Source organism: Camellia sinensis, chromosome 14, assembly GCF_055761805.1.
Source record: "Camellia sinensis isolate YWXY chromosome 14, ASM5576180v1, whole genome shotgun sequence".
Classification (NCBI taxonomy): domain Eukaryota; kingdom Viridiplantae; phylum Streptophyta; class Magnoliopsida; order Ericales; family Theaceae; genus Camellia; species Camellia sinensis.
The window spans coordinates 75,235,965-75,251,608 of record NC_138974.1 but is presented as its reverse complement, the minus strand read 5'-3'; the positions used below and the strand labels follow the sequence as shown (position 1 = coordinate 75,251,608).

At 34.4% G+C, this 15,644-nt stretch overlaps 1 protein-coding gene across 2 annotated transcripts; it reads right to left on the bottom strand.

The window, feature by feature from the left end:
* Positions 1–7,184: 7,184 nt before the first annotated feature.
* LOC114279565 (protein indeterminate-domain 7) lies at positions 7,185–10,864 on the bottom strand. Of its 2 annotated transcripts, XM_028221819.2 has the most exons (4): positions 10,299–10,864; positions 9,775–10,174; positions 8,281–9,301; positions 7,185–7,492 (listed from the first exon to the last, which is right to left on the bottom strand). In XM_028221819.2, exons 1-3 carry the CDS (start codon positions 10,429–10,431, stop codon positions 8,302–8,304), a joined length of 1,533 nt encoding a protein of 510 aa, XP_028077620.2. In that variant the 5' UTR covers positions 10,432–10,864; the 3' UTR covers positions 7,185–7,492; positions 8,281–8,301. The 2 variants fall into 2 exon arrangements, with proteins under 2 accessions (XP_028077620.2, XP_082761785.1); XM_082905659.1 differs by lacking the exon at positions 7,185–7,492 and having other exon boundaries at positions 7,946–9,301.
* Between the last annotated feature and the right edge of the window lie 4,780 nt (positions 10,865–15,644).

Below are 15,644 nucleotides of genomic sequence, written 5' to 3'. Positions count from 1 at the left end.
TATTGCTTTTATATCCAATGCTAAAAATTTAATCAAAGCCAAGGACTTGGCTTCTTGTAGTTCCTCTCTTTGCCTATAACCAGGCATCATTGTCATCTCTAAGGACAACCTCTTCATCAGCACTTTCTTGGACTAAGTGCTTCAGGTGTGTCACCTCCTCATCAGCCGTTACTTCGGCTGAACTGTCATATTTCATCAGTATACTGAGCGGTGTCACTCCCTCAATATACAATTTAGCCTCCGCAAAGTCTGCACAGGCTATGAAGGGTTGAGGATCTACATCGATTTCCTCTGTCTCTCCATTGCCTAAAGCCATCATGATTTTCTGATGTAAAGAAGAAGGCACACATTTGTTAGTGTGGATCCAATCCCTTCCAAGCAAAGCATTGTATTTAGCATTACTGTCGATTACGAAGAATGCTGTCATACAATCCCTGGTTCCCACACTTAAATTAATGGGTAGAATCCCCTGAGCCATTTGCTTATCTCCAGCAAAACCAGCAATGGTTGTGCTGGTTGGTATCAACCTGGGATTCTTTTTTCCTAGTTTCTTCAAAGAAGATTTCGGGAGTAGGTTTACTGCTGCCCCATTGTCTATCAGGACTCGGTTCAGCTGTATCCCATCAAAGAAAGCCTTGATGTACAAAGGCCTGACGTGCTGCGTCATTGAATCTGAGGGGTACTCAAATGGATACGATAGATTGATGCTTACCACTTCCTCACTTTCATATCCATCTTCCATCGGGGTAACCATTTCGAAATTATCTTGCACCATACTTGCTTGCGAGTCTTCACTAGAGATCTGAACTGGATCAGCTTCTTGCCCCTCTTGATTTTCATCTCCAGCTTGGAATTCCTGTGGTAGTATGTGTACCATGTTCACTGATACTGGGGGAAACGAGCCAAACTGGATGGCTGGCTGTACTTGTTCCCCCTCTTGGTTACTTTGGTTGACTCCCTCAAAAACATCTTGCATGATGCATTCTGGTATTTCATTGCTAACTGATCCCTTCGAAGGATCTTTCTCAACTGGCTCTTTAGTCAGAAACGTTTGCTCAGCCATGAAGGCTTCGAACATCTCTTCCTCCACGACCTCTTTCTTCTGGCTTATGCTAATCTCTTCTTCGGTCTCGCTATCTGTCTCCATCAGAGCTTTCTCCAACCCTACCAAACTAGCCTTCTCTCTGGTTTTCAGTTCAGAATGAACCTTGGCCAACTGTTCTCGGCTGCAGACCACTTTGCTCTGTGGAACTGGCTTTGGAGCATAGTCTGACTTTGGGTTCTTCATTCCTTCCGTTTTGACTGGTGAAGAATTTTCTCCACTTTCCTTCAGATCTTTCTGATACTGGGTGTACCTGCGCTGAATTTTTCTTCTCTGTGATCTTGAGATGACTGGGACCATGTCTGGTTCCCTTGTCTTTGGGTGTTTAAGCAGCACCCAGTTATTCGGAGCCACCATAGGAGGCCTGATCATCCTGCCTTGGTTTACAACATCTCCTCGAACAGGCAATTCTCTAGGTTTGTTTTGCATTACAAACTAGTCTGGGACTCCAGGTACCCATGAACTTGCTGATTCAGACGCTGATCTGCCCTTTTCCACCTTCGAAACCATCTTCGAAACTGGCCGTGAAGGTAAGTGCTTGGTTTTGTCCTCATGTTTTGAATCTAATTCAGACCTTCGATAAGGGTGACCATTTTCTGTCCTGCGTGAAACTGGTCTAGGGGGCCAATCTCTGGCTTTGATTCCATGAACTGAACCTCTCTCCAGTTTTCTTTCAAAATGGCTACTCTCCATTCTATAATAATTATGTGGCCTGGATTCATGCAAGAGCTTCTTGCCTTTGTCATGCATTCTGTTCACCAAAGGCTCAACCACTGGTGGTCTCTGCCTATCACTAGCCGGATACGGCCTTTTGTTGTAAGCATTGGTTGACTTAGGACGTCTCTGAACATCCCTGTAGTATTGCTTCCCATCAGTTGGAAGCCCCTTCAACCACTTGTAACTGAGTCTGCACCTGGGGCACATTCTCTGCATCACCGCTGCTTCTAAAGAATCATCATCCAGTGATTCTTCATCAGAGTGTTCCCTCTGGTGCGAGAAACCTTGTTCAATAACTGGTGGGCTTCTAGTATTCTTCTTGATGTTGGTTTGATTAGCAACGTGCATCTGCACATTGACTTCCTCCAATTCTGTCAAGGACAAGTTCTGGAAGTCTGATGTAATGACATTGGCTGCTGCCTCTCCAACTTCTGGAAAGGGATCCCTGTCAATTCCCATGGCTTTTTCTGTTTTAGCTGAGAACTTCAAACTTCCTTTTCGAATCTGTTCTTGGATCCTGTCTCGAAAAACAATGCAGTTTTTAGTCAAGTGAGACCAAGAATTATGCCATTTACAGTATACTTTTCCTTTTAGTTCATCTGGAGATGGTAGTTTTACTCCTTTAGGTAACTTAAGGAAATTAGCTGCGAGCAAATGATCAAAGATGTCATCTGCTTTTGTTAAATCGAAAGAGTATTTTCTGTGAAAGTCTTTCTTTTTAAACTGCTGGTCTATAGTTGTATCCTTATGAATTAATGCTTCACAGATTACAGGTTTTTTGCCTACAATCTCTGCTGCATCTATTTCATAATTAGGATCTCTATAATATGTCTTATATGATGCATTATTTCGATCTTGTTCCTCTTCTAATAATGCTTCATATCGAGACACCTTATAGGTCAGTTCGACCAAATCTCTGAATTCAGTTGAATCAAACTTCTTTCGAAGCCTGAATTCTAAACCATTTTGAGCCAATCTGACGAATTCTGGCTCTGGCAGGATGACTCTACATTTATTTCGAGCACTTTTAAATCTGGCAATAAACTGAGTAGCCTTTTCTTCAGGCCTTTGACTCAATCTAGCCAAATCTGCCATAGATACTTCTGGCTCTGATTGGAAGAATTGGGCATGAAATGCCTCTTCCATTTGTTGCCAATTTTGAATGGAGCCAGGTGTAAGGTTGATGTACCATACAAATGCTCCCCCCGTTAGGGAATTTGGAAATAATCTCAGTTTCATATAGTCATGGTTAGTAAATTCACCGCATTGAGCAGCAAACCTAGCAATATGTTCTATCGTTGATTGATTTCCAGTCCCATAAAAAAGGGTAAAATCTGGTATCCTGAATCCCCTTGGGTATTCATGTACCCTATCCACCCATTCTGGGTATGGTTTTCTGTATATAGGAGTCTGGACCCCCCGAGCCATTGGTCCACATATCTCCTTAACAATATCAGCAATCTGGTCTCTAGGGACCATATTTTGTGCCTGCTGAACCACTACTAGAGGGGCAAACACAGGATTTGGTGGACAAACTTGTGCTTGTGGTCCTCTTGGTCCATAAGGTGGTAAATTTGGGGCTGGTTGTCCTTGCGGTGCAGGTTGCTATTGAGGGTATGCGTAACCTCTTTGAGCATGACCTGCGAAAGAACCTGCAAAAGGTGCTGGAACAGGTGTTGGGTCTCTGCCATTTGTAGGAAAACCCTCCAACCCCCCGGGTGTAAATTCGAATAAGGGATTAGTGTACCCCCTTGTGCCAGGTATGGCTTCGAACATGGGATTTGTAACCATTCTTATGCCAGTTTCTTGTACTTGGCCAGATCCACCAACCTGTGTGGCTTCATTATTAAATACTGAGGCATTTTGGCCTGCTATAGGCCTTGAAATGGGTTCATACCAAGATTGAGGTGATGGTCTTTCAAAGTTTTGGGTACTAGTTTGACCATTAGAATGTCCATTAACTTGCATAGGCTGTTTTTCTCTAGCCAATCTTTGTTGGGGACATTTACAACTTCCTCCGTGTGTCTTGTGTTTGTTGGTTGGTGGTTATTCATTCGATCCAAAAAGGATGTTGCCCACCTTTCCATTGTGTTCATTAATTGTTGTCCCATGGCATCTACTAAACCATCCCATGGATTTGTTGGTTGAGTAAATGGCACAGTGGATGGTCCAATTCCTTGGTTTCGTCCAATATATGGTTCTTGTCCAGAAGTATTGGTCTGTTCGACCATAGGTTCTGACAATATAGGAGTTTCCACAGGATGTGTTACCACATTATCCTCTGGATTTGGTATTTCTATCTCTCCTTCCACGCCTTCTTCCAAGCGTTCATTTTCTCCTTGTCGTCTTCTTCTAGCCATTTTTAATTATGTCCCACTGGGCGTGCCAAAAATATATGTTGGCGTTTTGGCTTTTCGAAGGGTATTTTTGTGAATGTGAGCGTGCCAGCAAGGATCAATCAGTCCTTACAGAAATTGTGATTGCCAACCAATTATCAGACGATTGTGTTTTAGTTCTTTTCAGCCTCAATGAAGAGGACTTTTACTGGTGGCTTGACTTAGGAGAAGTTAATAGAAATAACAGTAATATGAAGAACAATTGAAGTATTTCATAAAAATGAACACTTACAATGGTCCGAACTCAGCCTCAGAGAGGTTTACAACAACAATCTACTTGAATTTACTTGAAGTTACTCCTATGAATCGAAGTGCAGTGCGGGTATTTAAAGTGCAGGTATTTAAAGACTGGAAATGTAAAAGACTGGAAAAGAAAATATATGGAGTAAATGACTGATTTGTATGATCTGAGTCCGTCCTCCTTTTCTGGGGGCTGCCCTGCTATTTATACTCGTCAGTGATGACCTTCGAACTGCACTTCAAACCGTCGAACTGCTCCTCCATGATCGCTGATCATGCTTCCTTACAAGTAGCTCCATTACGCCATTACTGGCAGTTGAGCTTCCCTCTTGTACTTGAATTTGAATATGAGTAACCATTGAAGATATGTCATCTTGCATCCCGTTATTGATCTAGTGTTACTCAGATCATGTGAGGACCAATATTTATTGCCACGTGTACGATCAGGATTAAAGGCTTGAATAACCTTCCTTTATTACCCTTACTCTGCCACGTGTCGAACTATAACTGGCTTTTACAAAATATGTAGCCAACAAATACATACAAAATTTACATCAACAAATTAGGAAAAAATACATTGAGCATCATAATTAACCTTAACAATCCCAATTAGTTTGGCACCTCAAAGGAAGCATGATCATTTGCTAGCATTAGACCCAAGATTGGAGATAAACCAATCAAAACCAACCAAAGCAAGAAAAAATAGAATAGCAATGCAACCCATGCAGTAGCAGCCCATGCAGCAGCAACCAAACAACCAATTGATTGGTTTAATAATGATATCAAAGTTGTCGTCATATTTGATTTTTGAAAAAATAAAACTAATTTAATGAAAATAAAAATAACCATCCATTATATGATCATCATCCAAACACATAATAAAATTATTTTGGTAACAAAAAATTAAATGTCTAAAAAATTTATTAATGTTACATGATTTTATCTTTAGTAGGTAGAAATAATTTTTAAAATGCAAAAATATTTTTTTGACATATTTTTATCAAATTAATTTATATTTTATCAAATTGACGACTTTGTTCTTGAAATTGAACAATGACATCTTCAATTGTCTTTATTTGAAATAAGATTTAAAATTCAAGATAAAATGTGTTACAATTAAAAAGTCAATAATCAAAGTGACAGAAAATCCAAACTATAAGAACCGTTAATTTAATTCACCTTTAATCAATTTAATTTTATCTATTAATAATTTATTTAACGAATCTTACCACATAAATAGTTCCAATGCCGAAATAGACTCGAAACACTCCAGCCGATTTAATAGACTGGAGGAAAGCTTAGGGTAGAAATCAACTTAAACCTAATCTCTTAAGCTTCACCGCCACCGCCTTCGATATCATCATCGAACGTAGAATTTGGAATAAGAATAAATAGACTAGTTGTTCTGACTCCAGTCAGTCATTTGGAATGAAATGAAACCCGTCCTTATCATATGCAAATGGACTGTGTAGAAAAGGTGAACCATTTGGGTCATACGTTTCAATTTATAAATTTATATTTCATAAGTTTGGTATATTACAAAAAAGTTAAAAAGTCAAAAAGTTACTCAAAAAGTTAAAAGGTTAACACTATTCATCAAAAGTCAACAATTACAGCTGCACAACTCCCAATCCTATTTTTTTCCCTACAAATCAATTTTTACAATTTTTTATTACATATTTTTTCATAAAAAGTCAAAAAGTTAACCCAAGCATCCATATTTTCTTCCTCAATTTTTTAGTCCAAAAAGACAAAAAGTGCACTTATTTAGGACACCCCAAACAACCTCTAAGTTTTAATTAAGATTTTTTAGACCTTCAAATCGCATTAAATTTTTAATAATTGGGATTATCTTTCAAACAATGATGGTTCATCATTTATAATTATCTATAAAAAAATATGATGATTTGACATTTATTTTGATTTTTAAAACTTTAAAATATTAACTTTCAAATTGAAATTTTTTTTAAAAAAAAATTTATGTGAATTTTTTTTTTTGAAAATATTGAAAAACTGTATTCTTTTTTTGCGAAACTGAAAATTTTGTATCTAAAGGAGTATGATGATGAAACATTTATTTGCAAAACTGAAAAAAAAAATGAAAAACTAATAATATCATCAGTTTTAAGATTGGAAAAAACTATTAATATTATCGATTTTATTGGATAGTTGAATCAAATCAATGACTAGAAGGGTAAAAAAGTTTAATTTCATGCTCTATTTTTTTTTATCAGTTAGTGAAATAATTATCTGAAACATTACTATGCAAAATTGATAATGTTCTTAATTATAAAAATTAGAAAAAACTGATGATATTCTCAATTTTACTAAATAGGATATATTGGTTCAAAAAATCTTAAATAAGACCTAAGCTACCAAAACATTTGTAAATAAAACTTTTAGGTAATTAACTCTTTTTTTAATATTATATATTTTGTGATAAATATTTTATAATTTTTTAGTAGAGCTGTGACAATTTGTAGTTTAAAAATCAAATTAGACATTTTTATAGTAATGTTACATATTTTGTGGTTTAAAAGTGTATTATATTATCATAAAAATGCATAACATTATGATACAAATACGTAATTTCATTTCTAAATCAGAAAATATTGTTACTCTATTAAAATGTTACGTAACATTTGTCACAAAAATATGTAACATATACCAAAAAAACATAACATACTGAATAGATTTCCTGTAGGTAAAAATAGATAGCGTCTGTTTGGTTCAGTTTATTGTAACTTAAAAATTAATAATAAATTTTTTTAACTTATTTAAATTATTTCTATCTAATAAACTGTAAACATAAATTAAAGCAAACAATCTATCACAAACTCTTAAAATAAAATACATTATAAGCGGTTGATATAAATTCTACCAATAGTTCTAGTAGACTAGCAACACCAAAGTCTTCTAAGCATACCCGTAGAAGAGGGGAAAACCAAACCCTTATTTTCCAAGCCAAAGTCCAATACTTGAGCTGTGACCAAGATTGGAGGTGACGCCAATAGTCTTCCAAGTTCCAATCAAACCCCTAGAAGAGGAAAAATTATTGACCGATTCTACGTACACATAAAAAATATCGTACTATATTCATCTATACATGACCTTCTACATAATATATAAGTAATATGATAGAAATTTACTCCTTATAGATAGAAGCTACCATAATTATTGGGTAGGAGAAGATAGAAGAACACAAATATGATGAGTTATTGTGTAAATCAATAATGCATGCAAAGAGGGGAAAAAAAGGAGGAAAATAATAATTTAAGATGTATCAACAAGATTTATACTAAGACTTCTTTTGGAGACATCTCAAATAAATTATTCATTGGTTTATTAGTTTTTCTTTTTTGGGTATCATATCAATTATTTATTTATTTTTTACATAACTTTTCGTAATAAATGAAAAAGTTGAAGAGAAAATCATTAAAAAAAATAAAAAAAAAAATCCTAAATGTGAAAATAAAAAAAATCCTAAATGTATGATTCACACAATATTAAATTTAACATTTAAAATTTACATATACTTTTTTTTATAGGTACAATACAAAACATTTTGTTTGAAAAAAAAAAAATATTCCACATGGAGAGAGTGAGAACAAGAACGCCCGCCTTGTGAATCGTGATTGCCAAATTCGTTTTTTTGTTTAGTCTCTTCCAAAACATGCAGTGCAATGGCCCTCCATGTCTGAGAAGTCACAAGATCTCTATCTCTCTCTCTGTCTCACCTAATCTACTACTGCACCCCCACTGTATGAGCTACATATCATAGAGAGACTAACCTTGAAATCTATGGTGTACGAAAAAGAGACTTACCATCTTTTTTGGAGCACTCACTCAGTGACTGCCACTCCTGTACTGTTGGCTCAAGTCCATTACTGCACCCATTGAGCCAAACTTGGCTATCTCTTGTCGCAGCAGAGCCCCGCCACCGCCACCGCCACCTCCACCTCCGACACCAAGAAAATCTCTAGTCATGCTTCCTTCAGCTTCATTACAAGTGGGTTTGCTCACCATAATCAAATTCCTTGTGTTATTAGCCTCCAGCGCTGAGCTTGATGAGTTCATATTATCACCCAACAACAGCAACCCATCTCCACCGCCACCACCATTACTAGTATTCATGAAGCCATTCAAGTTCTCAGCTAGGTTTTGTTGCCTCATCATCATCATCTGGTTAAAAGAAGCAACATTGGAGAGAGATGGTGATGATGATGAGCTCACCAGTCCAAAGCGGTTGTTGAACAATGAGGAGTTTCTTGTTGATCCCATTTGAGCTGCTTTCTGCAACAAGGCCGTCGCCGACATGTGAGCCGGGGCTTCTTGCTGAATCTGATTCTGAGTCTGATTGTGATTGTTGTAATACGAAGTAGAATTACTCACAGTTTCAGACAAATTTCCATTATTCTCTTGTTCCTCTTTTAGTACCAGTCCCAATGCCGCCAACTGAGAGAGATTTCCACCGGAAAATGGTGATTCTTGGCTCCGATTGAGCCACTGTGCTGTTTGCACCACTTCAGGCAAGCCCATTGAATTACTTGGCATTCCAATAGGGTTGTTGGGATGTGAATTGCCATGGTCTAACCACAGTGGTAATCTTGGTTTGTGCCCATCCATGTTGAGCTGGCCAGTCTCCAACCCAACAAGGTCTGGCCGGAACACCGACGGAAATTGGGGGTTTCCGGAAACCCCGGCAGCTTGAAGATTACCAATTGTTCCGTTCATCAATTCATCAGCTCTGAAGTTAAAATTTGTTGGTGTTGGAATAGAAGTGAACCTTGTACTTTCTTCAGCTAAAGCATCACAAAATGCCCTGTGGGTGATGAAACTATCCTTCCTGTTTAATATACAAAAAAAAAATAAAAATAAATGATAATAATAATAATAAATAAAATTCTCAAAATATATATTAACTATGTACAGAAATACAAGCCTTTATTTCATACCCCATTAAATTCCATTCAAACCCATGATAGCACAATTCTGATATTAATATTAGCAAATACTATATGATAGAGAAAAGTTAGGGATTACGAAAAAAATTTTATGAAAAAGATCATGAAAGAATTATGATATTTGGATTACCTTGATTAGTGTGTGGTGTTTTATTTTAAGTGTAATTCAAAGGTCATAAATTTTTTATGATCATTTTCATGAAAGTTTTTTCATGATACCTAGTATTGCTCATATCTGATATATTGACAGGTTTTTGACCGTATCATCCTAAATCTAGATGTGCATTTATTTCTTCAACAAACTAATCATATGAACTAAGATAGATAGAGATGTGTTATATAATTGGTACAGTACCTAGAGAAGATTGTTCCACAATCACATTTGTACTCTTTAGTCCCACAAATTTTGCTATGAGCCTTCCAATCCGATTGAACGGCGTATTTTTTCGAGCACTTCTCACACTTCCACTTCTTCTCTCCATGTTTTCTACTGAAATGCTTCTTAATACCGGTGAGATCGCCTAGGGCTCTCGACGGATCGTGGTGTACGCAGTTCTTTTCGGGACATATGTATACTTTCTTTCTTATCACCTCTTTGTTGGATCGTTGCTTGAGCTTCCATGGAAGATTGTGACCTCTTCTGTGAAGCTGCAAGTTCTGGTCCCTCTGAAAACCTTTGTTGCAGATTTCGCATACGAATCGATTTGTCGCCATGAGAGACTTTGGTGAGAGAGCTATCACTTCTGCATCTGGATCTAGTGTTTTATAAAACCAAAAACCCATCAAGAAAATAATTCAAAAAAGAGAAAAAATAAAAGAAAAGAAAAGAAATCATTTGAATTTGAAGTATGAAGTTGAATTGAAGCTTAATATACTTGCCTGGTGTTCCTGGTAGGTTTCTCTTCCTCTTAGCTTGATTTGTACTAAGATTAGGGTTAGGGTTTGTGTTTGGTTCTTGGGAAAACCCATGGATTATAGGTAGAATTGGAGAGATTCCATAATCAGACATCATTCTGTAAGTGAATTTGGGGTAATAAATGTGTGGTATGTGTCCAAAACTAGTTAAACCAGAAGAATAAAAGCTCAAAAAGCTGAGACAGTACCGGCCAAAAACAAAGAAAAAAACAAGATATGCCGATAGCTGATAAATCTATTGCTAGATTTATCTTACACTTTCCCAGAAAACAAAAGAGAAAATTAACTCAAGAGAATCGTGGTTTCAACTCTCTAAAACTCGTCTCCTCAGTACTTATTGAAGAGATCTTGAACTCCTAGTTTGAAACTTGGAAGCAAAAACTAGAAAATAACATGAAGGCTGAAAGTGTAGAATTCTCTCTCTTTCGTTCTCATATATTCCTTATCTAGCACGGCTTCTCTCAGAAGTCGGTCAGCGATAGACTCAGATGGACCACTCTCTCTCTCTCTCTCTCTCTCTCTACATGTATATCTAACTAGCTATTTCTATCTTTTATATAGTAAAAGTGTAATTCACTAAGATAGTATTGAGCTGCAATGGTGCATTCTGCATGTGAAAGTGAGATGATTTTGTTTTGTTTTGTTTTGTTTTTTTTTTTTTTTCTAATGAAAGAGAGATAATTGGTTGATAATTAAAAAAGACATTAAAAAAGAGAAAATAACACATTAAAGCGGTTGGTTGATCATCAAATTTAAAAAGTGAGTCTAATTTTTAAATTAAAATACACAACTAACACTAAATACAGTTACATCTCAATTGATAATAAATAACATTCATAGATATATTAATAAATATCAATATTAAAAACTGCAAAATTTTGATATGTTTACACCAACCCAGATTGTATGTGCATTTTCATGGGTTGTGAATTCAATAACGTTAGAATGACTATTAATTTATTATTTGATCAGAAATGCTATGGATGCAAATTTATCATTTCATATATTCTGGGTAATATATTTTTGTAGTGGAGAGAGGATTAGTAAAGTGTGGGTTCTAGTATAAAATGAATTTGAGTAATTAATTAATGATTCTGGATAAAATTTGAGATAAAATTTCTAAATTTATAGTATTATAGTTATTTTATATATTATAATTGCATTGATTTAATGAATCTAACCATAATAACACATAAAAAGATAAATAAAGAATAATAAAATAAATGAATTTAGGTGATGTGTGTCTTTGCCTATATATCAAAAATTTTAAAAATTATATCATAAATAAAAATAAGTATACTAAAAAATATATAATGTTCAAAAAATTTCTTAACATGCACTTTTAAAACACACATTAATAAAAATCTAAATAAGTAACATTGATTTGCTTGGTATTTGGCTAACATAACTAAAAAGCTTTTATTTTTTATTTTTTATTTTAAAATCATTATAAATCATGACATCACTTTATACTTTTCTATATTTTTTTCGTAAAAAATGAAAAAAAAAATCAATTAAAATATGTACTTCCCAAACGAGTATTGTTGGTGGGTGGATCGGAGACAATCTGGTATTGTTCTTGAAAAATGAAAAAAAAAAAAAGTAAATTACAAATACACTCTTGAGATTTGCTAATACAAATTATTTCTTATGGTTCTGAAAATTACATTTTACCGTTTGAAGTTTCAAATTTTATAAAAAATAATCTCTTTTATTAATAAATCATTAATTCAATTGATAGTTTTTAATAAAGTGATAATTTTATTTTAATTAATAATTTAGGTAATTTTATTATTATATAGAAGAAAAGTTATAAAATTTATTACATAAAAAATTTTAATAAAGAAATATTTATAAATTTTTAAATTAAAAAAGGTAATTTATATTTTAAATAAATTTTAAAAAATGTATTTATAATTTTAAAAGAAAAATTGAAAAGCAAATGTAGAAAGAGAACAGTACTATAAACAAATCAGGCAGCTTGATCTCTCTACAAGAAAAAGTGTAAGTGAAAAGTGTATTGCCTTTACAGTCATTCATCAGGTAAAAATGATTATGTTATAATTTTATTTTGGAGAGAGAGAGACAGAAGAGAGAGATGCATAGGGTGCAGTCCGTGAAGGCCTGTCTGGCGATTGGATTGGAGGGATTAGGTGAGGGGTCCTGGGGCCACAATACTGTCACACACATTGCAGTGTGATTAGGACCCTCTCTGCAATGTGGGTGGGATGAGTGTTTTTTATATGGGACAGGATTGTGTACAGTTCAGATATGAGACACTTCAGTCTAGTTCGATCTATTGAGTTTACTTTTGAATTTTTTTTTTTTTCATAATCAGAATCGTTCACATTTTAAATTTTGTTGAGTATATTATTCTTGTAAAAAATTATATTGATCAGATAATGAATATTATATATTCGGATTACTTTTGTGTAAAAAAATAAACGGTCAACAAATTAACAGTACATAAAAAAAAGTGATCCGAATATATAGTATCCGTTATCCAATCAATGTGATTTTTTACAGGGATAATGTACTCAATAAATCTCAAAATGTGAACGATTTAGATTATCGAAAAAAGATTCAAAAGTGAACCTAGTAGGTTGGATTGGACCTTCCAATTCAAATGATGGACTGAAGGTAAGCTCCCACCTTTTTATATTATTTATTTATTTTGAAAATAATGTTAGAGACTTGCCCTTTTAATTAATAAATTCATCTATAATGGCAGGGTAAGAGGGTGGAATCCTATATGGGTTGGTTTGGAAAATGGTTTGGCTTTTTTGATTTTTTGGTTTTTATAGTTTGGGATTTAAAAGTCTTGTTTGGAAAGGATTTTTTGACTTTTTATAAGAGAAATAATGTAATGATTATAGGTTAGATGTGATATTTTATCTTATTAGACTAAAAAACTTATTTTTTTTATTTTTTTACTATTTTAACCAAAAAAAACCATAACCTCAACTTCCCAAATAGAGGCACTATTAGATATATAATAAATTAAAAATTTATACATGTAATTTTATATCATTGTAGGCATAACTGTGAGAATTTTTTTTACGAATCTTAAATATTTTCTTTTTTTTTAAATTGAGAAGAAAATCTATTTCAAAAAAATAAATAAATAACCTTGATAACAAGAAAGATCTAAGCCTTTATACCGGAGGAGAAAATGTCTTGAAACAAATCTTTATACAAGAAAAATTATTATATCAACAAATTAAAAATTAAACGAAAACAAACTGAAAAAAATATAATCCAAATTGCTATCAAATTTATCCAAAACTCCGTTACTGTGCTGTCTTGAACTTAGAATATCAAGACCATGTGGGATGAAAGTTGATAATACAAAGAGAAATATTATATGTGATTAGATTTTTTATTACTATCATTTTGCGTTATTGCTTAGCTGAATATTTATAATTATTTTTTTATTTAGATAATTATTAAAAAATTAATAAAATAAGTACCTAATCATATAAAATAATAACAAAAATTAAGTGATATGCAGCGGCCCTTTAATACAAATCACCAATATATATTGGAAGGTGCCTGAGAAAACTCTGCTTAATATAAATATACGAATTAGATTTATTAAATGTGTTTTTTTATCAATAAAGGAAATTTTTTTTTTTTTTTTGGATGTAAAAAGCTTGAGATTTTAGTATAAGATTAAGATTATTAATTTATCAGACTCACATTATTTTATTTTTTTATCGACAAAATAAAAATTTATTGATGTAAAATAAAAGTACAAAGAATGTAAACAAATTACATCAAGAAAACACCAAAGGCCAGACAAAATCATCATATATCTCAATTATGTTAAAATATGAAACAAAGCCAAGGGGTGTGTTTAGTTGCAATTTTTGTTATTCAGATTAGATTTCAATGAATATTATATTCAACAAGCCTCAAGCAAGGGCGGAGACATGTGAGGCCCAGCGAGGTCATGTGCCCCCCTTAACTTTTGAGAAATTATACTTATGCCTCTAATAAAATATATATTTCAATATAATCCTTTTAATTTAAGTAATTTCTTGAAATTTGATATCTCTATTTTCTTTACCTTTTTTCTTTAAAAAAAAAATCAATTTAATTGTCACTCTAAATATTTAATTATGCTAAAAAAATGTGATGTCCTGGGTTTTGGGTTTAAATAGTTGTGTAGTGGAGTACTATGTACTTCTTTTGGTGTTTCATTCATCGTTTTGAGTCGTTGGAATTTCTTTTTACTCTTACTTAAACTTTTTTAATGTTTTCGAGTTGAAAATTTTGAGTTTTGGGGGTTAGAACTTGCCTTGGAGTGTAAAATCTTTTTCTGGGCTGCCTGGCAAAATCGCTCGTATGGGTTGGTGGAACCACTCGAGCGGAACCACTCAGTGAAGGGGGTTTTATGGGTAAAATTCCCGCTCGTGCGGAATCAGGAACCACTTGAGTGGATTTGGGTGAATTTTTTGTGCCGTCTCTAGACCATTCCGCTCGTGAAGAGCAACACCAAACCGCTTGTGCGGATTTGGAACCGCACGTGTGAATTTTGAAGCGCCAGTCTTGAATTTTGTACTCCTTTCTCTCAAAACTGAAGCCAAAAGGGTATTTTGATCACTTTTTCAGCTAGCTTTCTCCCTCTCTCTCTCTCTCTATATATATATATATACGTATATCCATCTTTGCTACCCTTTCTCTCTACAAACCCACCAAATTTCAATCTTCTCTCTAAGATTTAGCAAGATCTACCAAGAATTTGAGAGGGCTTCTTACATCGAATCGAAGAGGGCGCTGAAGGCTACGTTCTCACCGATCGACTTTTTATCAACATCCATTTTTAGGGTTTTATTTCCTTCCTCTTCCAAGTTTGAGGTAGGAATTTTCTTAGAGTTATATATACATTTTTGCAAGTTTATGTTGATTTTGGAACTTCCTCTTGTAGTATTTGAGAGGGTAATTTTTGGGAAAAATTGGGCCGAGCTGCGAGTTGGGCTTTGAGGCCCAAAACGCGAAGGACTGAGTAAAAAAGGCCGTAAAGGATACTCCGGCCCAGGAGAGCAAGGTTACTCCGGCAAAGGTACTCCGGCCCAAGGAGGTGTGATTACTCCGGCTCAAGAAGAGATAGTTGCGTCGGCCCAAGGAAGAATAAAGCTACTCCGGTCCGGAGGCAACTCGGAGTTAGGCCGGTCTCAGAGTTAGTCCGGTCACAGTATGTTCTGGGAAGGCCGGTTTCGGAATTAGTCCGGTCGTGACTTACAATGGTTAGGTCGGTCAGAACTTGTTACTTGGAAGTTTGATCTAAACACATCAAGGTTGAACAAG